The 27781-nt window shown below is 41.3% G+C and overlaps 1 protein-coding gene across 8 annotated transcripts in view; it reads left to right on the forward strand.

Moving 5' to 3' along the window:
- CELF4 (CUGBP Elav-like family member 4) overlaps positions 1-27781 on the forward strand; it is a 720771-nt gene that overhangs the window by 386468 nt on the left and 306522 nt on the right. For all 8 annotated transcript variants that reach the window (XM_064438557.1, XM_064438561.1, XM_064438558.1 and 5 more), the window contains exon 3: positions 18146-18194. In XM_064438557.1, the coding sequence (XP_064294627.1) occupies positions 18146-18194 (49 nt within the window). The remainder of the gene's footprint in view (positions 1-18145; positions 18195-27781) is intronic.

The raw sequence follows: 27781 nt of genomic DNA on the forward strand, positions 1-27781 counted from the left end.
ATTTTATGCACATCCCCCTCAGCCTAATAGGCAAACTGTTCAGAAAAGTTTAGCTGGGCTTATTCTTCAGCTGCAATGGAAGCCAGAGGTCTGCTGTAAGAAAGAGGACCAGACTTACAAAGGTTTTTGGCAATACTTAAAAAGTCTACCCCATAACTGTTGTATAGTCTTGTCTGTGCAGAACAGCATAGGTCAGAAGAGGCTTAGCTGCTTCAGATAACCACATGTAGGCAGCTGTGTACACTTCCCAGCTTGCACATCTTTGGTTGCATATTGAATCCCTCCTGTACATGTCCATAGCTGAGCTGCCTGCCCCATCCCTTGCAGTGACACCAGTCCCTGCCCAGCCCCTCGCTCTGTTTTGCTACTTCCACTGTTTTGTCACCAAGGACAACCTGGGGTAAATGTTGAGTGGATGAGACCATTCTAGACATGATCACAATCCTGATTTGACAACAAAAAGCTGGAAGAGACTATCAAAAATAAGAAAAAGCCTCTTTGAGATAGGCAGGGCTTTTCCAAGGAGCTAGGAAGCTGTATTTCAGGAGACTTTCACTCTGCTGACCTTCACTTTGGAATGAGAAACAAACCTTTCACCTCCACCAGACACACCAAATCTTGGTTCAATCTACATCTGCACGTAGATGTTATAGCATTTGAGGAGAAGCGACCTTTAAGCAAAATAGGTTCTCAACTTTTGCTATCACAGCGCTGGCATTTCATTAAAATAAAAGCTTTTATTTCATCTGCTACTTTGGTGTCTGAAATTGTCTGGTTCTGTAACAGCCTGTCCCCCACAATCCGTAACAGCACACAGAATGTGCGCATTAAACAAGTCTTATACCCAGAAACACACACACACTAAAGTCAAGTCAAGCTATTTCATAGTCCTGATTTACAGAAGGGTGAAATAAAACTTTCACTCAACTTTCTCTGGCATTGTAATAGTAAACCCAGGGAAGGCATCCAAAAGCCTTGACTTCTGTCTTATGCTGTACGGAGGGGTTCTGTATAAGCAGGATTTCTCCTTTTTGCTATTTTTCTTAACATTGAAAATAGTGGACAGTTTCTCAACTGATGGCTACTGCTTCCTTTTACTTGGGTAACTAATGACAGCAGTTGAGGAGGGAGGGGGTGTTGGGTAGAAGGAAGTTAATTAATTTCAGGGTTTTTAATCTCTTTTCTTTTGTACCAAACCATAAAACAAAAATTCTTCGGGAACCAGAACATGTACCTCCAGTAATCGAAAGAGAGGCAAGGATCTGACTAATAGATATTACGTTCCATTATATGGTCTTGAAGTCAATAAACATTAGGTTACCTTCATGCAGTGAAAAAAGACCAGATTTATTAAAAAATCTTATCTGGAGGGTTTGCATTTCAATAGGATGTGAATTTGCATATTTTAACAATAACCTCCCATCATTCTGTCTGATCTGTGCTCAGTTGGCCATACAGATCACTTTATCTTGAATAGATTATCACCGGTTTAATAAACCCTTCATAATATGCAGGTATAACAATGGTACTTCATTGGATAAAGGAGGTATTAAAGTTCTTTTTCTGGAAATAGGGGTGGCCCAGCTAGTGATTAACTTTATACCTCTGTACATCCCTGTGCTGAATATGCGATTGAAGGAGAGTATTCCCATTATTCACATTCAAAACGGACCAGTTCTTCAGAGCTCATGTTAACTCCTCATTGTCCATGGCAGCTGTTCAGACGTGGGAGTCAACAAAGACAGGACTGCTGGGGATGTTATCTCCAGCAGTGGCCACTACCTGAGACATCAGGAAAAGTGGACACTTCTCCTCCAAGCTGAGTCCTTCTCCACATAAAGAGCATGATCAGTGCTGAGCTGTTTCATGGAGGAGGCACCTTCTCAGTGCTAGATGGAAGTAAGGTCAACGCAACACTCAGCAGAGCCAAAAAGGCTTCTAGGCAGATAGCTTAGACCATTTTCAATGAAAAAGCAGAATTATTCTTCCTTGTCTCCTCTCCTAGGCTTTGACTGATTCTCTGCTTCCACTTTCCACACCGAAGCTCATTTTCCACCAGTTGCCCTTTATAAAAGATGAGTCCATCCCACAACGTCTGCATCCTGTCTTGTCATCTCAGAATATTCAGTTGGGAGCAACACTCCCAGGCCCTCCACAGGAGCAAAACAAGTCGCTGCCAAATCATAGGGCTGGCTTTTGCCTCTTGCAGCCTCCACTGGGACAGACTCTCATTTACACATGCCAGCCGTTTGAGGTTCCTGAACATTTTTCTCATGAGACACAGGGCAGAGCATTAGTGCCAGTGAACTGTGTGCTGGGGCAAACATAATTTTCATGTTGTCCTGCAAGTTTTGATTTCTTCATTGTTGTTTCTTTATTGATATTTGGACCCTGACTTGAAAAAAACCTGATAGTCTTCCCCTCTTGGGTACCCAGTGCAGAGCAGACAGCTGTGAGCATTAACTGTCCACACATAAAGCTTAGATAACCCACAGGCTACTGTAGCATTAAACCAAAGCTTGTAGACCTTAATGAGAGGTAATGTTCACTCAGGATAAGCTCTGTGGTCATGCAGCCCTGGGATCTGGGCTATCTCACATCTGACCAGCTGGGAGCACAGGAATAATGAATTTTGGGGCTGAGTGTGCATACATGTATAAGAAACAGAGAGTATGTCACACACACGTTCCCCAAGATACTCTTGAGAACAGCTAGAACTTTTCACTCTCTCCCTCCACTGTTTTCTTTTTCTCTGCTCAAGCTGTGTTCATGCTGGCTTTTCCAAAGCTCCCGTCATAAGATTTTTGCTTCTCAAGAGCCAACATGCTGGTGTGCTGCCTGACAGTGGGAGCACAGCAAGGCTAGTGAATAATTGAAAGTTATTGACCTATAATAACCTGGCATTATTGACCATAAATGATTTTGTTAAAGCACACACACGCACACGCACACACCATCTCCTGTGAAGGAGCTGAATTTTGAATTCCTTTTGTCCAGCACTGGCTCAATGGAGCTTGTCACAGGGAGAGAGTGGCAATTTGGCCCGGCATGAAATTAATGTTAATCGAAACAACATTTCTGATGATGCTCTAATAAGATTCTTGTGGGGAAAGAGCACAGTGCCTGGAGCACAGGCAAATTGTCCTGAGTCTTTACTCAAAACTCCATGAGGGAAAAACCTTTCCTGAACTTCAGCAAAGTTCACAGATTTTAAGGCTGAGGTGGACAATTTTTGTCAAGTAGCCTGACCCCTGCCATAAGGTAGGCTAGAGACCAACAAATACCAGGACCAATGACCTGTCATCAAACCAGAGCACAACATTTAGGGAGAAGAAAAAACATTCAGTTTTGATGTCAGACTTCCCACTCTCCTATTATTTCTTGTTTCTGCTGAGCCAGCTTTTCCCTTCTGAAGTGGAAGCGCTGACATCGCTCCTCTGGAGCCACAAAATGCTGGTCACCCTTCCAGAAAGCCTGCTCAGGGTTCATGCCTGGCCTCAGGTCCCCATTATCTGGCTGGATCTGTACCCCCGTCTCTGAAGAAACCCCAATAGGTTCCCATTTCCGAATGGAGCCCTGTAGAAGTGCAGATGTCTTGGCTGGTGAGCTTGGCTGGGTCAGATAAAGATGTGAGCAAGTAACTGTTTAATTGAGCCAGGTTTTCTGAATGAGATATGACCCCAGTTAGCAGCATGAATGCCATATGCCCTTCTAAACTGGCTGTGTTTGTGTCAGGATCTGAATCTTGTGGCTGGCCCCTGTTATGGAAAGTTTATGCCCAGCTTCTGACAGATGAAACTTTGCAGCTTGGACCTGTTCCTGATTATCTACCAATGCTCAAAAAACAGCCTTAAAAGCTTCTCATTAGCTTTGTGGGTGCTGTTCTTTATATACAAAGTAGCTAGGCTAGCTGTGCCTGACTTTGTTTTTCAGGGTCAGATGGACGAAAGAAAGGGTTGCTTTGGTTTCAGATTTGCCTGACTTGGAGCTCTTGAAAGATTATGCAAGAACAAAACTTTTAACTCTCAGTGGTGCTGACCCATGGTACAGAAGCAGATTTGAACTGGCATTTACAGCACACTAAAGTGTCAAGATAGAGGGATTCATTCCCTTGTGTTTCCAAGTTCAGGGCAGATTTTTCCTACTGACTCCAGCAGGCAGTGGAAGTGCCTGGAGCTGCTCCCACAGTCCAAAATCACTGAAGACAGGCAGTTGCTGGAGTCAAAGGTGCGATCCAGTTTGTGTACTGAAGCAACTAACTTTTGAGTACATTTTAAGTACCTAATGAAGCAGGTTTCCCAGAGTAAATCCTTAATTTCTCCATCTAGGAAATTGGGTCTGCGTAATTTAGTTGTCTAAATTTAGGCAGCCAAGAGCTCCCTCTGGAGGTCTCCAAGCAGCCCATTTCTCTGCATGGGCAAGGCCAGGCACTTCAGGAAGGCATTTCATGAAATACCTGTGATTTAAGTACAAACTAAGTCTCTCTCAAAATTTCCAATTTTCCTCCCAGTATTGAAGTAGGGGGTAAATCCAGCTGGAAGGAAACAATTTAGTTTCTCTGTAAAGTCAGGTAAGGGGCATGATAACCTAGAATATAGCCTCCATGTCTCTAAAAAAAATCACTGGGAGCAGTGGGAGAAGCGCAGTGTCTCATCTGTATGTGCACACCATCACTCACTTGTACATACTTCTGAGACCAGCCCAAACCATCCGACTACAGCGGTACATGACACCGATGTCCAAGATGGCTTCCAGCTCTGTTCTTCCTTCCTCTCCCTATAATTGACTATTATACTGGCATTATCTGTGCCTTGATACTTTGGATTTATGAAGCCTCTAACAAATATAAATTCCCCTTTGCACACACCCCATTTAATCAAAACCTTGCTGGTTTAAACAGTCTGTTTTATTAAATTACCAACCTATGAAGCCATTAACTCGATTAGAAGCAGCAGTTCTGTAGTCTTGAACAACCAAGGGGTAATATTGCAACGGTATATGTTATGCAGAGTATGGCACATTATAATAACACTGAGAGCTTATATAGCATTTTAGAACTTTAAAATTTTGTAGGAATAATATCTAATTAATCCTCACAATGGGCCTTGAAGGTAAAGATTACTGTCTAACCCCTTTTTCCATGGAGGAAACTAAGTAGGGAAGAAGGTGATAGGTAATAGACTTCATAAAAAGAGTTCAAGGTCATATCTTTCCACTCTCTGCATTCACAGTAAGTAGACTTCAGACTTTCCAAATTGCTCCCTTCCTTCTGAGAAAATCAACGACAAGTGACCATTATCTCCCTCTCCTGTCTCCATATTGTAATGTTTAATGGTCTGAGTTTATTTTAAAACATCTCCTCCTTTTTGGAGGCTGGGGAAGACAGGGAAGGAGACCCCAGAGGGGCATAGAAACCTTTCAGGAGTAGGTTACACAATTAAACATAAGCACCTTTGGTAACTGCCTTTAATGCTTGCTGTGGTTATCTTGTGCTTCTGTATGCTTTCGGGAATCAAACAGGCATGATTTTATAAGTCAGCACTAATTCCTCATCAACATTTCCCACAACCGTGCTAACCCAAGAAATTTTACTTTTCGCTGTCAGGGTAGAAACACACATAAGTTCACCTGTGTCACCTCAGTTATGTGATCTGACAGCAAATAACAAGGATGGTCACAGGAGCTCATCTAACTAGACCTGGATACCTATGGTTTTTCATGCACAGACTGCAAGGATAAAAGGGTTCAAATGGGAAAAGTCATGTATCGGGCACAAGAATTATCGTTAGAAGTATCTAAGTAACAAAGTAAATGGCAAAGGTCTTCCTGGAGAGCAATATCCAACACTAAAAACAGACCTGTTGATCTCAAATGGTTGTTAGCATGACGTATTACATTTACTCGCTAAGTAAACTAAATGAAATGCCAGGTCACTGTACAGAAGCAACAATGAGCTGCTGACAGTAAAAGCAGATCCTAAATGTAAGGTTTTTGTCTAAAGATTTATGTATGTACATTTTTATTCTATAAAGTCCAGTCAAAGTGTTTTTCTTTTCTTTAGGTTAATTTGGGACAGCTTTATATAATTTTACTAGGTTTTACAAAATAAAGAATGCAGAAGTAAAGACAATGAATAGGAACAGGAACTGGACTTGATCTGAGTTTGAAAAAGAAAGTGAGAATTTAGGATCAGTATCTGCTTTAAGCAAATTACAGAGAGGAAAGAAACAGCTTAAAACAGTGAAAAGCAAATAATGTTTCTAATAATTAACATTGCCTACTGGAAAGATGCATCAATCATAAATTATCTCAAGCGATCATGTATGATATGATAATATAAATAAGAGAGATTTTATTTGCACATATTAATTTTCTTTGAGCTATATTTTGAGCATTAAGAATTTTCTTTTATTCTGGAATTAAAATTATTGTTAAAAAGTTGCTCAGGTCCAGAAGTGGAGGATTTAAGGAAAGCACCGTATGTCAGGAGACTGATGGCAAAGCCCCAAAAGTTCAAACTACTGGCAGATCTTGTGAGCAGGGCTAGATCAGGGTTACCTTTAAATACAGAGGCTTGCATTACATCCTATTTCAAAGAATTAATGAGTAGTTTATTTAAAGTAGATGATCTAAAAAAAAAAAAGGAAAGAAAAAAACAAACCCTGTGATTGTTCTCGGTGGTCATGGCTCCAGTTTATCTCATCTCATATTTACACCATGTAACACCCAATTCACACTGCAGAGAGAGAAAAAGTACAATGTGGCCCAAATTTTCAAATACGCTCAGCACCCAGTGGACCTAAATCTTTTAATTATCTGTCTGTGTATTTAAGAATGTCCTGTGCTTGAAACAGAAGGTGCCTTAAGTAGTGTGATTTCTTGCTCAGTTTCCCTCTCTGTTTTTTTTACTCTCAGCATCATACCTTGAGAATATTTCTTTGCTGTGATTTTGGAAGGACACTGCAAGGAAGCAGCAAGCCTTGTTATGCTCTGCACTGGTTCAAACATGTCAATGCTGCTTAAGGCTTGATCCAATCCACACAGAAGAATCAACCCTGGGAGTTCAGAAACATATTGTAAAAAGGTTAATGGCTAAATATCACCAGAAAGTTTATAGCTGAACTTCTAGTGGCTCTGATCAACGCTGCATTTTTAATCAAATGCCACAGTACAAGAAGGGGAAGCAGGGAGGCAAATGCAGTTGAATGAGTTGTCTCTTCTCCATGAGGCCACCCTGGTTTGTTTCTTCCAGCTTTATCCAAGCTGCACAAACTATGCAAGCAAGCAAGGGGGTCAAGCTCGCGAGCAAGTGGAAAGCAAACGGGGGCGAGGAGGAAGGGAGTAAATAACTTGGAGCTGTGGGCTGTGATGCCAGAGGTGGCATGCTGCTTTCGGCCACTAACAGATGTGGACAGGTGAACCTTTACACCAAATCAATCATCATATTTATTCTAATTGTATCGTAATAGTCCCCCAGGAGCTCAGTTCAAATGAGCTTGACATTATTAAAATTTTAATGCCCAGTTTTCATAGCTGAATGAATATTTAAAGGGTATGTCCCAGGCTTAAGTTATGATGATGAAGAAATTAATGGAATGTCTTGTTTAATGCTTTGGTACATGTTGATGCAAAAAAAAAAAAAAAAAGTGGTTGTTCATGGAGGAGAAGAAAGAAAGGCAATGTTTAGGCATAATTAGAGGCAGAAAGAATCAGTGATGTATTAGTAACAGACATCGCTTGTATTGGATAGTTCTCAGTGGGAGGAAATATTTATCATTCAGGAGGGGGGAAAACAGGGTGCAGTCAGGGTCAAGAAGAGAAACAGGTCCACATGAATGAGAGATCAAAAACAGATCCCTGGGAGTCTCCAGCCACATCCCTACATGGTGGAATGAGTTTGCTAGCCTTTGCTGCCTGGAACAGACACAGAAAATCACCTTTGTTACCCAACAAGGGTGTTTGTTTATTGTAAGTATCCAGATCAACTTTGAAGGATGGCATAATTAATCAGTGATACTCATCAGTCTGGTAATTATGTTATAGATAATTGTCAAAACATAGGACCAGATGATACTAGTTATACATAGATGGGGGTGAGGTTTAGCTCCTTTTGCATTGAAGGGCCTGATTCTGTACAGGCTGAAATGAGCACAAGGAACTGCATTGACTCTGAGGATCTGGAATCTGGAAAGGTTGTGAGCTTTTGTGTTTTTTTTTTTCAGGCTTCCATGGTTTTTCCAATTCAGGGAATGTTTGGGAAGATAAGGACTTTTGTTTTCTCCTCTTTTTGAACACTGTACTAACATTTGCAAGGTTGCTGCTTGTTCTTATCCATTTGGTGTTAGGAGCAGAGGACAAAGTTGGGTGGCTGCATGGGTTTAAAATCCTCCCCCTCCTTAACATTCATCTCCTGGCTGTGAAAGCGGACTGAAGAAAAAGTTAATGCTCTATGTCCTTTCACAGAAGATTTTCTTTAAAGGGGTACTGTCAAGATTAAGATAATCTTATTCTTTCCCTTAGTCTTTCATTGGGGTTTTTTTTTTAATTAATTTTTGTAATTTTCTGTTTGCCAGCTCCTTCAGGAACTGCAGCCCTGATCCAGTGCACAGCTAAGAGGTTTATCTTTAGGCAAGGTTTTCACACATCTAATTTGAGGTGTGATTTCACATCAGTTTAGACAAACCAATGGAGAAGGTGATATGGCTGCTGTTTTTCTCATGTTCAAATGGGGCTTATTTCAGGCTCCCTTAAATAATTAGGTTATATTTTTCCATTAGTAGAACGGAAAGAAGAGCACAACCATACCATCTGTACCATGATAGGGATATGCCTTGAGATGGAACCCAACCCGCTATGTTTCAGAAATGCCTCAGCATTCTACTTGGAATACATTTAGGTCTGGTCCTCCTAGGGTGAAGGACTGAGGTAGTAGACTGCTGTTATCCTGCAGCTAGCTTACCCTACAAAGGACCTTAACCCTTGGGAGAAGGCAAATTAGGGTGGGAGGAAAGGAGTGAACACATGACACCCTTGAAAGCAGGACCAGTGTTGGGGGGAAAAAAACACTTTCTGGCTCAGAGTGAAGCTAATCTTGTACCAAGGAAAACCCTGCTGCAACCTTAACCCTGTGACAGCTTCTTCCAGTTCACGGGGAGGCAGTGCTTTAATTCAGGCCCTGAGGCTACCTGCACATTTATATCAGTGAGAGAGCCTTTATTTCATGATTCTGGCAGTGGGTGAAAGCAGCTAGTTAATTTACACTACTTACTCAGTTGTTTGTTAAATGGCAGTGCTGTGGAAAGCATTTCTCCATGGGCAAAAGGGCTGGCTGTGGTTCTTATCTTTGTGGCCAGGCATACAAAGCCACAAGCACAGAGGGTCTAATCCTCTTGGATGGATGATGGCCAAGCTCTTTTTGCACTCAGAGGACTGAAGTCAATGGGAGGTTGGCCTTGCCTAAAGTCTGCAGACTCAAGCCAAACAACCATTAATGGCAAAGGCAGCATTTGGGTCTTGTTTCAGAAGAAGAGATAAAGCTTAGAGAGGGAAAAGCACAGCAGGGAAGCACCAACAGCCAGAAGTCATGGGCTCAGGATAAGGAAAAGATGACAACAGATGTTCATCTCTAAGTGAGGGGCACGGGTTATGTCTATAATGCCTTGAGGAGTACATCTGTTTCTCTGGCCTGCTTGCCTGCTCTGCTCAAGTCCACGCTGAAATGGCCTCTGGCCTCTGTGGAGCGTGCCCAACATGCACAAAATGATGACGTGCCCCATATGCAGAGAACACCCTACCTCCCCCCTTATCTGCACTTCCTTACCAAGGCAGGTCCTGAGCACACTCCAAACTGTGCCTCTGCCTGGCTAAGCACCAGCTGCAGGCAGTGCTGGGCTACCTCAGAGCAGACCAACACAGAGAGACAGCATCTGTGAGACAACCCCAATACAAGGTCTGAGAGCAAGTTTTCAACTAGGCAGTTTAGGCACAGATAAACATAAAGCTGCAAATGCCCAAGCTGAGTACACATTGCAAAACTGATCTAGGACCCTTGGCACATATTTGCATCAGTAATTTAAGTGTTTTGTTGCCCCTTAGAGCAAGCTATTCGTTAGCCTTACTGGGTAGTTTAGGGCTATCTTGGTTGTATCTATAGGAACTTCTTCATATACGTGAATCGTGCTGTTGCTCTGCCCTGAAAGAGTTTGGGCTCACAATATCTAGGTTAAAAGGGAATGTGGTTGCTTTCTACTAAATGCATGCATGGCTGGCTAATAAAAATGCCAGTGAAAGAGAAGAACGATTTCAGATAAAAAGTGGTTTGCTCACTCTATAATAGGATGTAAATTCTCTTGAAATAAACTCAAGTGGGAAATTAGAAGAGAGGTGAGATTGTGGAAAAGTTTATCCCTACTGATATTAGGGAAGAAGGGAGGAAAGGACAGTAAAAGCCTTACTTAGTTTTACATTAGAATTTTATGTGTTTAGGAACAGAATTTCACATTGTGATTGCTCATGGTAGCAGCAGGGAATTAGATTTAATGAGCAGGGTGTCCCTTCAAAACTTATACCTCTGCTGTCAGGATACACAGACAAACAGACCCTTTTATATAGCTTAGCATCACCAGTGGGCCAATCCTGGGACTCTTTACATGATTAAGTATACTCATTGAATGTCCAGGGACTTCTCACACATGCAAGGGGTCTGGGACTACAGACACATTTCCCAAGACGAAGTCAGTATTCAGCCATCAGGCCCCCTTCTTTCCAGGAAAGAAAGGTCAAGTGCACAAGCCAGGCAAGATCCATGAGTTCAAATAAATACCCATCTGGATGATCAGGGTACCAGTACCAGTACACACACGGTGTGTTTTGACACAGTCTAGCAGGTGATCGTAGACCTATTGAAGATCAATTTTACTGTCATTGCCCAAAGCTTTAAGGGGATCTCCTGCTGTCTCTTTCACATGCAGATTTGCATATAAATACTGAAAAACAAAACAAAAGAAAACAAAACAAAAACAACCCAGTCCTCTCTCTCTCTTGTTTTGGAAAATAGGCTTTGTTGTGCAAACATCCTGTGTTTTGTTCCTCTTACTGGAGGAACCTTCCAGGAATGAGTCTCCCCTTTTCGCCTCACCATTTCATTTAAAACCACAGACACCATGAAGTTGAGCACTACTTGCTCAGCTTCCCCAACTACAAACAAAAGGATATGTTGTATTGGAAAGATTTCATTTTGCAATTAAGATGATCAACAGTTTCTTCAAATTCAAGCTCAAACTGTTTAGCAGAAAGAAAGTTTTGGATTCAAGGCCATAGGTTTCTGCACATGAACCTGAACTGAACTTCAGCCCCATCTAGGTTCATCTATATACACGGGACAGGTGGAAAGATGAATCGATAGTTAGATGGATGGATTATAATGTGTTTTATATGATATATAGAAAATACTCTCAGAGTGCGGGGATGGCCGGTAGCAATCATTCTCAGGAGTAGGCACCAGAGCATTGACTGATTTGTAAAGGTCAGACCCTTCAAGACTTTTTTTTCCCATATCTCATACATTCCCAGTTCAGGTCTTCTCATCTATTTGTGTACATGACTATGACACACTCCTCGTCAGGAAGAGAAGTGGGTGGTAGGGAGGAATTAAGAGTCCACTACCCAGATAAAGTTTGGGACAGAGTCATTTCAGATAAAATGCATTACTAGTGAGTGTTTCCCACAAGGCAAGCCAATGTCAATTTTTTTCCAAACTTTCTAAAATATTTCCTCTCCCTACTCTTTCATTAATCCAACATTGTGTCAATTTGCACTGCCCACACAAAAGTATGCTTAATGTGTAATCACACAGCAATTGGTGCAAACAACAGCACTTACCTCCGTTCCCATGGGGGCAGGATTTTGCTCTATGCCTTGTAGCTGCAATATACAAATGCAGAAGGCTTGGTGTATAGCTAACCTATATTGAAGCAACTTTCCTGATTCCGTAACATTCGTAGGAATTTCCCTAAGCTGAGGACCTGTGCCCTGACTTCTTTTTTTTCTTCAGAGACAGGAGATTGCTTTGGATTCACTCTTATGGCTATCTAGTTTAGATCAGTGTAATTCAATTATGTCACTCAGAATCAGGTACAGAGTGATTTACTTGAACTTTGCAATTACACACACACAATTCAATTGTAGGTGATTTTCTTGGCCTTTCCAACTTCGACATTAATATACTTTGCATTTCCTTAGGGCCTTCAATCACTGCAAATTTCGCTCAATGCTTTAAAAGTTATGACCCACTCCTACAACCACATTTCTGCCGGTGCCTTTACTGTGTTGACTTCAGAGGAATTACTATTGTGTAACATGGCAGACCCCCAAAAAGTTGGCAGAATTGGTAAAATGAAACTCCTTTAAGCATTTTGGGGGGAGATTTTGAACAGAAAAACATTTCCTACTGAAGAAATAAGGAGTAATCATATTTTCTGGAAATTTCAGGGCAGTTATTAAACTAATCACACCTCCAATTAACATCTGAGCTATGTAATGAGACCACAGAGAGCTACATGGCAGCTTTAGGAAACAAATTGTTCTGGGATGGGATTTTGTCCAATGAGACTAGCCAGCATCTACAGATATGCAGTGGTGTCCAATAAGCATTTGCTAAGACCTGCTAGCCCACATCAGCATCCTATCCTTTATGATTAGGTCACAACAGTGTTTCATCACTGATTTAGAGAACTGATGCCTGAACAATACCAAATACAACAGAACATGACTGACCAAGAAGAATTTGTTATTTGCCGTTGTATCTGTACATATAATTCAGGCACAGAAATGACTGGACATTTGGGTTTTTGTTTGTTTGTTTAACACCAGCATTTAGAGACATTTTTTTTCACAAATCACCCTCATGGTACATTAGGGTATCTTTATCTTCATTCTACAGAAAGAAAAGCTGACAAAGAGGCACATGAGAAAGCTGAGAAAGAGGCAGGTGTAATGATATGTCCAAATTCATCCAGAAGGCCAGTGTAGAGCTGATAACAGGCCTTCCCAGAGGCTAACACCTCTGCTTCTACACTGTAGCAGACTGGCTTTTTGGGAACTTCAGGAAACTTGGACAATATAATACTTTTCCTCACAGTTTTTGATACAAAGCTTTAATCAAACACCCAGTCTGTTCTCAGGGAGTATTCAAATTTCTTAAGCCCTTTAAGGAGGGGTGGAAAGACTATTATTAGATAGATGATCGCTATGGTCATCTTCCATGGTCTTATAGATCCTACAAGTTCTAGAATCACTTTTCGTCTCCTGAAGTGACTTTTTCCTTAGAGCACAACCTGCAGATTATCTCCAATGCAGCTGTCTTCTGCCTTGGACATGATCTTCCTAACCATTAGTGGCATTTCAGTGATCTTCAGAAGTCTTCTCCTCATCTCACTTTTCCGTCCAGTCTCAGATCACATTTGAAGCTATTCAGGGTGTCTCCATCCTTTTTTACTTTTCTCCCCTTTCTTCTTTTTATCTCTGCATATGTCCAGTCTCAAGCCAGGTAATGCCTTAGTCCTGGCTAGAAACATCAGATATATTAATGACTAATGAAAAAGTGAGTGAGACAAGAAAAGAAAGGCTAGTAGGAACAGGGAGAGGAAGAAAGATGGGCACAGTGAGAAATCAGCTGTCTCTGCTTCCTACTCTTCTTTCCCAGGTGATCCCACTACCTGCTCTAAATTAATATCAAAGCCAGAGGGAGCAGAAAAAGGTTGGTACGGGAGAAAATGACAACCTTAGGAAAAAAAAAATCTTGATGCAGAAAAGCGTCTGTCCCCTGTCTAATTCCTGCAGTGGCCTGTAGCTGATGGTGCTGCGAAAAATACAGCAGCAAGCTCTGACATTTCATTTCTGTGGAGAATTGAAAAAGGGCTTGCTGTAATTCATTGCTTCTTGTAACTCAAACTCTTTTTGCCAGGAGTACCCATGCTGGCTTTTAACAGTGGCATCACAGTGGCTGTAACTGGACATGAAAAATGATGTTGTGTTTCTGCTTGCCGGGAGGTTTGGGGTGGGGGTAGGTGGGACAAGTGGCAAGTTGGTGTGAAAGGATGACAGCTGGAATTATCTGAATGAGTTGATTTTAGGCAAAAGGAAGAAAAAGCTAAAATGAAGGGTATGAAGTGCAACAAGTATGATCACTTGTCCAAAGTGTGTAAAGGTGATAGTAAAGGTGGTTTTCATCAAACATGAACGTGCAAAGGATCAAATAAAAATGAGAAGTGTGATACACCTGAAGTTCTGTCTCCTCCATCAACCCAGGCGCTTATGGCATTTGTGGAAAAACAACATGCAATCCCTTTTCCTGATATAGGGCTGATTCACAGCTGTAGTGGTACGTGGTGCCCATATTTCCCAATACACACAGGGAATCCGGGACACAGGCTTTGCCTGAGGCCACACTGGGAACACAGTTGTGAATAAAACTCTAGATTGCCATTTGCTTGCCACCTCTTTGAAAATCGTGTCTGTCATATGTAATCAGAAACCCAAATTAATCTTTTTGGCTCTTGCCTAAATCCCTTTGTGCCTCAGTCATCCCCAGCACACCTCTATTATGGCATTGCTATTGAGTGAGGTACTTCAAATTAAATTTGTGGCCAAATTGGACTCTGAATCATGAATGAGGATAAACATATTACATTTATAATGATTTATAATGGTTTTATGACTATTGGGCATTCTGGTACCATAATGTCAGGAATCTTCACAGTTTATATACAGAATAAAAATTTTTAGTCAGGTCTTAAAGGACAGAAGGGAAGATAAAGAGAAACTCTTTCTGGGTTAACTCATGGTAAAGCAGTATACTTCTTTCATTGTGGCAGCCCAGCAATTATAATATAGAGGGTAGAAGGACAATTCCAATGGACAGAAGTGTAGCACATCCTGGAGAAGAGTCTAACGGAGTTCATCTGGTCCATTTGTTAGTTCAAATGCCGCATCAGCCTACCTAGGTCTTTTCCCATGTTGCTAAATCTCTTTTGAAGACTTCTAGTGAAGGGATCAATAAAACTCCACAGCCACCTCTGTAGTTCCTATGATCCCATGTGGATACCCATGGTATTAATCAGATTTGCTGACCGGCAAACCTTTTCTAGCACACTCTCAAGGTCCACCAAGACAGGACAGATATTAAAGATATCCATATCAATATTCCCACAACCGCTCTTCAGAAGACTGCAGTTTGGAGTATAAGCTTTGATTTCTTTGCATTAAACCCATGACAATGCTCAGCTGAAGAATAAGCAGAGAGTTTGAATTTCTGAATTCCCTTTTCCCCAAGAAGCCATTTCCCCAGACTGGGGAAGGTACATCTTTCTGCCATTTTATTTCCCCACTTACTCTTTTTCTGCTCCCCATGCCAGCTCCTTGCTCCCAGAGTGTCTGTTTAAAAAAAAAAAATGTTCTGTAGATGGAGAGAGGAAACTTAATTATTTTCCTCTCAGTGTTTCTCCCTATAATTGGTGTCTTTCATGTCAAGATGATCTCAATTTGTATTATGGGCTCTGTGCAGGCAGCACTTTCTCTTTGGTCTATAAAGAAATTGTCAAGTGTATAAATCATAGTGTACATTAAATTACACTAGCCTTTTACTTATTAATTTCCCCAGTTTTTTCTTCCTCTGTTGGATGCTCATTCCCTCCCTCTTTTTTTCCCCTTTCTTGGTGATTGTCTCCTTTTTCTCATGCCACAATCTCAAAAAAAATAAAAGCAAAACCAAACAAATATTAGTCTCCTATCATTTTTACTGAAGGGTATGATGACCTCCTCTGTCTTTCCTCCTCTGTCTTTTGCAGACTGACCAAATGCAACTCAACAAGAAGTAGGAAGAGATCTATCTAGTTTTTCTAAAGCTGTATCCAAAGTGTACTAGAGTTCAGTGGGGATTTTCATGGCATTTAGCACGGTTTAGATCAGTAGATTTGTAGAGAGTTCTGCATTGCAAGGCTGTGTTCATTTTGGACTCCAGGCATTGCCTCTCAGGACTGTATGCAGCACACCTCCTATAAACTCCTGGGTACTGTGACTCTTTCTCTTACTGACTGCCTGGGGTGCAGGTTCTGGCCGTCTTGGAGTGAACACCAGGGACCTCTGAGCATTGGAGTTAGATTAGCCATTGTGTTCACATTAGAGCCCATAATATATAGCATGAGTGCAGCTGTCAAAAGTTAATAGCTCTCATCAGACCTTGGCACCTGGATGGTGTCAACACCAACCTGCTGTAAACACAAACCAATTGCAGTGGTTGAGCAGCTGGGCGAAGTTAAAGTACATTAACCGGGCAGTTTGGCTGCATTATCCTATGCTAGATGGGGTTCATCTCACCTAATTTTAACTGCATAGACTACCTTTATGACCAGTGAAGAGGAACAGGCACTGCAGAAGACAATTCATCCTTTTCATCTCAGACACCAATCTTAAGAGTGGCTTAAAACTACACTTTTTAGACATTTGGAGTTACCTGACATAAATTACCTTCCTTAACTGTGTGATGTCAGATCTTTAAATGTCTGTAACAGCTAGCTGCTCACATATGGTTACAGGACCTCTATGGCAGGATGTCCATCCTCCTGCTGCTGCTGCTAAATACATCGCCTCTGTCCTTGCTTATATCTTGTGATAACTTTGTCAGTGACAGGCCTTTACAGCTGCAGAAGCAGGGGCTGATACTAGGTCTATCTAGTACCAAATTCTGTGTTGATTTTAACACTGCAACTGTCTGGAGTTTGTTGGATGATACAGGCATACAGGAGAGCAGAAATTGCTCAGTAGTGTCTGGAGCCATTGATCCTTCTCTTCCTGAGTGCAAGTATAACTGTAGTCAGTTTATGGCTAAATACATTTTCCTCTTGAGACAACAATGCAGCAGGATCTGCTAGGCTCTCCATCATCTTAACCTACTTGTCAGCCAGCCTGATAACTTTTTATTACTAAATATGTGTGCAGAGCAATTAGAATAAATCTAAATGATTATGAGCTGCTTTCAAAAAAAGAAGGAAAATTAAGAAAAGAAGAAAAAAAGAAAACTAACAGCCTTGCTACCCAATTGTGATTAGCCACAAATAAGGAAGGGACAGTTTCACCTGAAGGCACCCTGTGACACTCATCAGCCACTTTGTGGTCTGACTTTCTTAGGAAGTAATATGTTGGGAGATTCCCATTGCCTTCTAGCTTCCTGCTCCTTACGATACCTGTTTGAACTTGCAATTTCTTTGGTTGCCAGATCTAAAGGATAATTTCATTCCACTTAGGGGTGGTCACATACTGAAAGATATTTTGAATAGTCCATCTGCACAGCGTATGGATTGATTTAAGTGACATGGAGGAAGAGGCAGGGAAGGGCTTTTAGATTAAAATCTCAGGTGGTTCTGATCCAGTCTGCATCTCCAGCTATTAACAGAAGTGGTATATCCTCACCCCTGTTCATCAGACACCCACATCCTGTTAGGCATTACCAGTGAAGATGATTGTGGACATCTGTTGCCCTCCTTCCTGGGAGTGAGCAGCTCTGGAGATAATGATGGTCCCCAATGCTTTTGTTGAGAGAGAGAGGGATAAGTTGGAGAACAGAAATCCTATTGACAGCACGATTGCAAGGTCTTTACAGTTGCTTATGTATGAAATGGAGTCTGCTATGTTACAGGTGACTATCTTACTAAGCTGAGTGGAGGTGGAATTCACTTTTCCATTTTCTTTTTGTCATGCCAATCTCAAGAAATCTTTGCAATTAAAATTTCACTGATCCCAATATTCTGACAAAGCATTTCTGCTCTGACACAGTAATGTTTCCAGAGGATACTATTAGAAATTTAAAAAGCTATGTTTAAAACTTCATGACCTGTGCAATAAGTCAGGTCCCTCTCCCAGTGTGATTTAACACAGCCCCTATCAGGTGAATGGGGTGACACTGGTTTACCTCGGAGAGGGAAGCAACCTGTACTCTCCAGTTAATTCTTTGCTTACTAATTCTTTTTCCCCTCCTCATGGAGTAAATTCTGGTGCTAGCTATGATGCATAGTAAAAAACCAAAGCAAACCTCCGTATGTGAATGTTTGATTCTGCCATTAATTATATGTCTCTCTGCTCTTTCTTACAGATGAACAGACCGATCCAGGTGAAGCCAGCGGACAGCGAAAGCCGAGGAGGTAGTTGACTGCATTGCTTTCAGCCACAGTGCTAAGTATAATTGTTGTCTCTGGCTTCTCTCAGGCAATGTGCTGATCAATTAGTAACGTAATCACTGCCAAAGAAATTCCCTCTGCAGCAAAGATTCTCTTTATTAAATCTCCTTTACTTCGTCTCGCTTTCCTCATATTCAATTATTATTTGATTTTAAAAGGCAGGCAGGTGCCAGCGATTGCCTGGGAAACAAATAACTGCCTCGTTAAGAAGTGAAGCATCAGGCGCTTACTTAACAAAGTTTAACAGCAGTGATGGTAATGTAGGTTTTTCAGACCTATGTTGAGCTGAGCTGCAGAGGTGTTTAACTTTGTTGGGATAAAGCAGATATTTTATGGTTTATCTGACCATGTTGTTTCTGCCTGGACTGAAGCAACTCTGCTTTTGGAAAAAAGCAAGTTCTGAGGTAGTAGAGTTTTCTGCATCTGTATCAGCTTATCTGGATAAACCTGTTGTGGAAACTGAAGGCTTGTCTCAGTCCCAGAGAGTTATTCAGGATTTGCACAGGTGTAGTTGAAATCAGGAACCGGTCTTTTGCTTTTCCATCCTGCACAGTGGATTTGGCAGGCTTTGCTAAGTGACCGTTCAATAGATCACCAGTGATAAGGTACTTTCCGTAAAAGGTTTTCTACCAGAGCTGATGTGGTGATACTTCACCGTACTCTTCTAATAGGGGCCTGTTTGTCAGATCAAACACGCAGCTCACTGAGAAAGTGTGAGATGGTCCATTATGCTGGATAAATTGTCATTCTGCTTTTTTTCTTGTATCTGTACATTTATATATATACACACACATATATATATAATGACATAGGGCTAGAGAAGAAGGAAGCACCATGTCTGTGGGAAAAAAGGAGAGGTTTTTGCCCATATGTGCAGTAAAAACACTGGTGCTTATGCTTATCATATAAATGTGGGAGTAGATTTTGTCATATAGTAATGATGTGGCTCAGATGTGTGAAAACTCTTTAATTTCCACCATGAATGTAAACATTTCCTCATTTATGGGACAAGTATCTTTGTGCTGGCATTAGCGGAAATCTCCAGCAACAGCTACTTAAAAGAAGAAAAATGCCTTGCAGACAAAAGACACTGAAATTGTGTTCATTTTTCAGTTGAAAGCTTTGGATTCCAGAGGCTTTGACTGCATCAGTGTGAGGCTGAAACTCTCCAATGACTCAAGTCATTGGAAGACTTTGTATGTAGCTTGTAGTTAAAGGGCTGGTGTTATGGAGTGATGAAACTGGCAGTTCAACAGAGGCTGTGTAAGGAAGGGCTGTGGTGCAGTGTAATTGCAGAGCAGGAGAAGAGGTGAGTGCTGGAAAAACACCAGAAACCTCAGGGGTACATACTGCACTTTTAGAGTCCCTCGTAAAGTAAACTCAGGGGAATTTGGCCAACACTGGGCAGAAAGTATTTGATGGGCTTTATGATGGCAAGTTCTGCTATCAAGGGCCATGGCACGTTTCTGACCTGCAACAAAGGCATGCCACATCATACAGCATCATCTGGTGGTTTTTAACAGAACCAGGTCAATCTACCCACTTTCCCTCCCCATCTGACAATCTGGCTCCATGTCTGAGTAGGAGTCAGTGTTAGCCTGGGCAGTTGTCAACACCGATCTCCAGGGGAAAAGGGAAAGGCTCAGCTGCCTGGGCAAACGAGGGGACATTATGCACATTCCAATGGAGTTCCTGCCGACAGCGAGAGTGAAGGGAGGGCCTTTTGTCTATTTAATTAGACATACCAAAAAATAATAATTAGGCTGGCCAATTTGCTTAGTGTGCCTACGGGGTATGGAGCTCCTAATCACTTTTTTTAAAAAATGCAAATTGCTAATAGAGAACACATGCTTGGCTTTCTGGGAAGGGTTTTCAAACTCTTTAGCTAAGAGCAGCTGCTTTCAGGAGGGCTGGTTTTAACTGCAAAAGGCTCCAGTGGTGGTTTGATTCCACATTATCTGTCACACCAATGGGTCCCTCCCCATTGTATTTTAACTAATTATCTTCCCAACAGACACAAACCTCATCTTTTCTCACTCTCTCCTCTCCCATATTGCTTTTATTGGTGGTGATCATAATGCAAGGGCCAAGAGGGTGCACTCATCATTGGCTTGAAAGACACGTTGTCCTGATTCCCCACTGACAAGCTGCTTCTGGGCTGGTGGTGTTCCAGGACGGCGTGACTCAAGGGCAACTATGGGAGAAAAGAACAATTGGCACTCAGGGGAGACATTTTATGAAAACTTTGTTCTTCGCAAGCCCACCAGTTAAAGCAGGCACAGCAAACAGAATGCTAAACAGGAAGCCATGTGTCTTAGGACCGTATCAAAAGACTTCATTAGGGTTGCAAGATAAAGGTCAACTTCAACGACAAAGAAACTTAAGTTGTAACTTATTATATCCCGGTCGTGTATTGGGATGGGACTTGAGGGAAGAGGGGGGCTTCAAAGATGAAGCAGCTCTTCTGCACAGAACAAGTCTTTGGTCTGCCCAAAGCCCATGCTCTGAATACACCTCTATCTTCTGGTTTATGGGGAGTTTTGGTGCCAGGACAAGGTATTAAAGAATGCAGTGCTCTTTGAAACTGTAGTTCGCTTTTACTGGAAATGGTCAGCAGTGTTCTTGAGGAAGTGAGATTGTGTTTTATATAGGGACAAATACCTGCATTTTGCTAAAACATGAATCTTTGCCTTTTTCAGTAAGTTCCCCTACAAGCCAAAGCAGATGGGAGTCCAAAATTTACTCTCCTCCCCACCCCCCACCGGATTCTGCTAAACATTTTTTCCTGTTGTTTTGGAGTCTGGATTTTGTTAGTCTTTAACCCTTCCCGTGTCTTAGTTCTCAGTTGAACTGGAAGTGGGTGCATTAAAATTTAGTGTGTGTCAGTGAGACTTTAGAATGTCAGACCACCTATGTCTGAGGAAGAATTCAAAGTGTTGCTTGGCACAAATTACACTCGACCCAACAGAATGGAAATACTGAGTGTCCCTTATTAGCTTTGCTGGTTTTATTATTTTGTTTGTTAATCTCCATATTGGACTAGGAGCAAGACAAAAACTGCAATCCTTTTCAATAAAAACTGGCATTATTTACCTTTACCTAATCTCACAGGAACTAGAAATGAATATATTCTCAGTACATTTCTCTAGGGAAATAGTCAAAACTAATGGGAAAATTTTGCATTTTGCATTCCTGCCTGTTTGCACATTGTGTATAGTCAAGCTATAAAATATTATTTAGAGGTATTGCTTCTACAAAATACTTCATGAAACTTCAGATACCTGATAGGAAGGTCAGAGTCCTTTGACATTTTATAGAGACTTCAGCAGTGATGGAATTGATCATATGTAATAAAAAGGCAACAATTCTGTATTTCACTCTGAAAAATCAGAGTGTAACTGTAGCTCTATTACGAGCTAAGAGATTATCTTAAAAACTCTCATTGGCCTTTGTGTTCTCCAAATTTTGCTTGACTATCCAGAAACTATTTTGCCATAGATTAGGTAGTCCAATATGTTTTTAGGGATGAATCTATAACTCCACTTTAGATTCTGAACATGACAAATCCCAATTAAAGTGATGAAAAGAATAGAAAATTCTATCCTGTTATTAATTATTTTTCTTGGATCTGTATCTCATATTCATCTCTAAAAATAACCTGTAGATATCAGCGACTTAAAGTTTTGCAAACTTAGGGAAAGATTTCAATTCTGTTTTGTGGTTTGGGGAAAAAGTTTGAAGCCATTTCTTATTTTATCCACAATATCTCTAGCTCTCACTAGACAACTCTTGTTGCAGCTAGCAGAGTTAACCTATGATAAATGCAGCCCCAAGGTCCCACTAGGTTGTACAGGGAGTAACATTTTTTAAAAGGAAAGGGCTCTCCTGTTACTCTAGTTGCACTCCGTTTGTGATGCTTAGATGCTCCATTGCTCCCTCATTCCTCTCAAAGGACAGGCAAAGTTTGGTAAAGGAAGGCATGCAAAGGTGCACACGGTGCACTACCCAGGCCCAGTGTTGTCTCTACTAAGAAACACTTCACAGTGGTTTCAGGGTTCTTCTGTATTTTGCGGAACAGATACAGAAAGTTTCTGGACTAAAGAAAATATGAGGCAAAGTCCAAAGTGTTTTAGAGTTGAAAGGGTACAATGTCCTATAGAGAGGGTGTTGAGAGATTTACAGGAGAGTGTGCAGTACATCACATTGCAGTGTTTTTTGCATGCAAGACTTCACAAATCTACCAGAGTTTTTGTCTGTGTTTGTGCTTTCAAGCAAATTTGTTTGTTTAGGGGAGGTATGTGCAATGTGTCTTTTATTGTCTGTTGTTTCGGGGATGTGACAGCAGCAGCTGGAAGGTTTGGACTTCATATTTCAACTGACTTGCATCATTTCTCTATCCGTTACTCAATGTTCAGCCTCTGAAATTATCTGCTTGGTTATGGTTTATTCCAGGTTCAGAGAAAAACCTCCAAAACTCATTTACAGTAAACAACAAAATAGTGGTGTCTTGCTCATGCACTATGATCTGTTTCTTTTTATTCCCTTCCATCAGCTCAGCAATGATGATGGGGCCAGAATGGCTTCTCCATGGTTTCTAAGCCCTATTTTCCTTTGGGACAAAAGTCTGGATCTATTTCTTGTTTCATCCAGGCCATTTCAAACTTTCACTAGCTCTCTGCTGCAGCTGGTAAGGTTTATCTGTGACAAACACAGCCCCAGGTCCCACTAACCGTTTGCCTTTTAGCTTTTTTTCCCTTTAAACGATCAGATTTCTGTGGCTTCTCAGGAACCTCTCAGGAAGCTTCCTATCCAAGTACCAGCCAGATCCAGGCCTGATTAGGTGCTGAAATCAAGGAAGACTGGTTTGTCTACAGCTTATTTTAGTTTCACACTGGTATAACAATGCCATGGAGAATTATTTCCTTCTTCCTTGAAAGTAGTTTGCAAAAAGGAGGTTTGGTTGCCCACCAGAAAGGTCTGAAGAAGAGAGTGAAGGGTAAAAAGGAGATGGCAGTCTTGGCAGAGCTTAGCATTTCCTCTCCTGCACTGCTGGAAGTTAGGCTATGCCTGCGTGCAAGAAGTTCTGAAGTCTGGAACTAGGCATACATCAGAGTTGTACCTTTGTAATTCTCACCTCTTCCTTATCTCTTAACCACATGTGTTGCCTGGCACATCAAGCCCCATGGAAGCCACTTTACTAGCAGTTCCCTACCTTGTACTTTTGGTGGGCTTCTTTAAAAGACATCTCACCCCAGGAGATGGAGAGCAGGCTGAGGGAATGTCCTGATTCCAGGTGGTAATCCATAAAAAATGCCTTTATCTGGCCTTTTTCTTCAACTGCTTATCTTTTTCTTTTATGGTCCCCACAACCATTCAGCAGGAGCAGGCAGATGGCACTGGCAAACACCCCAGGGAGACAAGTAATATTCTCCCTTCTCACAGCTGGGGGAAAGTATCCAAGCTTATTTCTCCATGAACACAACCCCATTAACTCTTTCAACATGACCATGAGCCCAGTATGACTCACCCTGATCTTTTATAGCTTGGGTAGAGCAAGGCACAGAGAGGGATTTGCAAATGTCACACAATATACTTGTGCCAGCCTTTACTGTGACCACTGCACTTGCAAGGCTAAGAGTACTACTTGGACAGTAATGGCTCCTATCTTCACGTTTTATGAGGTCTGGACTCAAGATCTCTGGACAAATCATTTAGCATACCCAGAGCCTCATATTCCCCTTTCTTTCCCTCAGATCCCACAGCAGTTTAAACTATATCTCTCTTCCTCTTTATCTTCCCTTGCAGTTCGAAAGGAGATTTCCAGCTCCATGCCAAATCCTCTTCCTAAGTCTCATACATCTCCTCTTCCTAAGATTTGCCCCAAACATGATTAATCAGCTGGTTTTACTTTTCTTGCAGAAGGAATTATAATTGAACAAGACTACACCCAAATCTAAATAACTTCTTTATTAATTACATATGTAATAATAAAGAACACACTGGTGCTGAGTTGCAGTATCTTTGTGTGAAGTTTAAAGAGAAGGAATGACTCTTTAAAAATAATGTTCTGATAAAAAAATCTACTGGGAGAGGAGATGAGCTCATGAGTTGAAGGAAAAAAAAAAAAAGCAAGAAACTAACTAAAAGATCTTTATATTAAACTGAGAGATAGCAGATCTTGATATTAAACTGAGGGACAGCTTTCTTGCCTCAGAGGCTGGGAAGTGTCAGGACCAACAGAAAGCCTTAGTGTCATTGACAGGATGGGCTCCTGAGGAATGACTGTTGGAGATACTGTAGTATTGGGAGGGAGAAATGCCGGTGCCTTGAAGTGTGTTCATCTCTCTGCGTATCTGGTCACGGGCTGGGGAAGGAGCTGGGCCTAGGACCACAAAGGCCACCTTAGACATCCCACACTTGAGCACCACTCTGTACCCTTCGGGCCTATATCTGTCCTGGTTTTCTTCCCATGTGAACAGGAGAAATTTGAGTCCAGGGAAGAATCAAGAAACTCATCCAGATTTAGACATTATTCCTTTCTCTCTGTTCAGGGAAAGCCACACTCTTTGAAAGGCAGAGCCTGGCTTTAGACCCCAATGTGTATGATGGAGCCTTCTACAGCAATGCTCAAAGCCACCGAGTTCAAAGGGAACCTGTCCATTGGATTTTATTCCAAGTCTGGATTTCTTTTAAAATCTGTAGTATTTTTCCTTTAGCCCTAAGATAAACCTGATCTAGAAAGAGAATTTTAGTACTCATGGAAATCTCTTTCTAGCTGTGGCTTTTTGTGAAACTGGTTACAGTCAATGGGAAGTTAAAATCCCCTGGTTTATGTGGAAATTCAGAATTGCATGGCCCTACTGAGAGCTGACTGTTGTCCTCACAGGGCCATATTTTCAAGAAGGCAGAAAGTAGCAGCATGCAAATGGATCAGTTAATTCAAAGTGGCCCTGGGTGACCCCATTCATGTTCTCCACTGTCTGGTAAAAGTTAATACTAGGGGATAAAAAAGGCTCTGGCAGAACCTCATGTGTAGTGTTTTATATTCGATGACACTGCTGAAGGCTGATGTGCTTCATTCCACACTCACCTGCTGAAAGAATATAAGGGACATCAAACTTTTGTTCACGTCTGCCCTTTCCATTGTGATTGAAATTGATGGGAGAGTGTCCATCAATAGAAACTGGAAAAGATCCACAGGACATTGTGTTCTAATGTCTTAAGGACAACATTTTAAAATCAGGTATTAAGGGAATAAAAGGAAAAAAAATATTGCACATTTTTCATAAAGAATCTGTAACCTAATAGCTTACTGACAAGGAGGAGGAGAGTTTAGGGCAGAGCCTGGGCAGAGGCTGGGGAGCTCATCGCCTTCAGGTTTTGATATTGGTTCTTTTCTCTGCTACCATATGACTTTTGATCAGTTATGTAACTTCAGTTCCCTTCTCCTTCTCACCCTTCCTGCATTGGCTCATCAGGTTGTCATATACTTTTACTTGCTCAATTCTTGAGTCTCGTGCCTTTGGCATTCATGCGTGTCAGGCTCTCAGTGTCATAGGGTTAAGACACCAGGGAAAGCCTGTAGCTGTGCCTGAAGTGATGTGTACAGGACCAAAAATCAAGTACGGTGGGTGATCAAGGGCCCTCACACTGCAGAGTGATATTTGGAGCTTTTTCAACAATAGGGCAAAAATGGCAGAAATGGTGAGAGGAAGAGAGTGGAGGAAATAAAAAATGTAATCCTATAAAAAACTCTGTCTTTTTAAATACAGCTCAACCTCCTAGTTGAACTCAGGGACACATTACAGTCCTAGTAACTTTTTTTTTTAATGTAAATTTTGCTTGTCAATGGGTTTTTATACAGCATTAATAATACATTTATAGATATGCTCCACAATTAATTGCAAAGAATTTATGGCACTGAACAGTTAGAATGCATTATGATAATCACTCCTCATGCATTGACTTCACTGTAAAGGTTTTGCTGATCATTATAATTGGCTTGTTATTACACAGGGATATAATAACACCTCTCTGTATACTAGTTTATAGCACATCAATAGCAAATGCATTCCCTTTATTGGAAGCAATGCGCATTTTATTAGAATATAGCTGAATAAGTGCAATCCATGTAGACAAATGAAGTTTCTAATGAACTGTCTCACAAAAGAGTCAAAATAACAAGCCATTTATTAGGTATTTTTTTCTGTTGACAAACTTGTAGTTATGGTTACATGGACATTTCTTTAAAAAATGGAAGGCATGTTTTGCTGTTCTTTCAGAGAAGCATTTGGGGGAAAGGGAGCTATACGCCATTTTTCTGCCTGATGTTGAAAAATGTAAGGGTGAATAATGTTCACACCTTACAGATTTCATTTGCTTGTTGAGATTTTCTGAGCTTCTTCCTTGTGCATTTGGTCTGACATCCACAAAGCACCAAAAATGTTGTCATACTGAGCCCAAGCCCAGCTCCTGAAGCAGTGATGCACCAATATACCCTATACAGACAACAATGAGTGAAGTATGAAGTGCTTGGTGTGATGTTGTCCTTACTCTTGTTGTGTAAGTTCTTTTTCTGTATTTTACAAAGTGATACTTTAATGAAAGTGCAGAAGCAATTGCTGGGAAAGGCCTGTAATGCGTAGCGTTTGGTACGTCTCCCCATGTAACAATGCCATTGCTGCTGATTGCTGTGCCAGGAAGACAGAGGTCTCAGGAGAGGTGTGATGCAAAGTGCAATGTAAGGAGGAATGTCAATGAGAAGAATTAGTACAAAGGAAACTGAGGCACCTGGCAGAAAACTCACTGGTTGCAGGTCACTTAGAACTAGGATAAAGACAGATATGTTTTACAGTTAACAACAAAAAATGCTACAAGCCTAAGTTATTCCCCTGCCTGCCATCATTCATCTAGGTCTGAATTTCAGTTCTTTCTGGTAACTTAATGTTGCATGCATCTGACATACACATGCAATTAATGTGTATTTGTTTATTCATCTAACCCCAACTATAATCAATGTCAATCAAGCAGCTAAACATTTTAAAAACACTGGATATAGATAAATAGGTTTGTTTTTTCCAGATCTGGTACAGCTCATGCAGTTATATTGCTGCCTAAAATATTGCCAGGGTATAAACTGAGTCCAGTGTTCAGCACATAATGTTGTGTGCCTGTTCCTTCCTGACCATCACTTGTTTATTGGATGTTTGCAAAGACCTTTGACTCTAGAGTAAACCAGAGTCTTTCTGGAAAGTGTGTTTCAGTTTGATGTAGGAGCTAGGGAATGTCTGGACTATAGTCAGTACCCTTAGTTGTTAGCACATAGAGGTTACAAGTGAGCAATTTAAAATAAGACTGGGTCAACCCTGGAGTTTCGATGGAGACTAAACTCTTCTCTGAGTGGGAATTCCAGTGAGAAGGGTTTTGGCCCTTGCCTGCTGAGATCCCAGATTATAGAATCACAGCTTTCAAGAAGTTTTGAGACTCAGGAGATACTGGAGGTCAGGAAAACTTTTCTCCAAGGTGTACACAGCATTTTCCAGTTTCTAAAT

The sequence above is a fragment of the Phalacrocorax carbo genome, chromosome Z (genome assembly GCF_963921805.1).
Source record: "Phalacrocorax carbo chromosome Z, bPhaCar2.1, whole genome shotgun sequence".
Classification (NCBI taxonomy): Eukaryota; Metazoa; Chordata; class Aves; order Suliformes; family Phalacrocoracidae; genus Phalacrocorax; species Phalacrocorax carbo.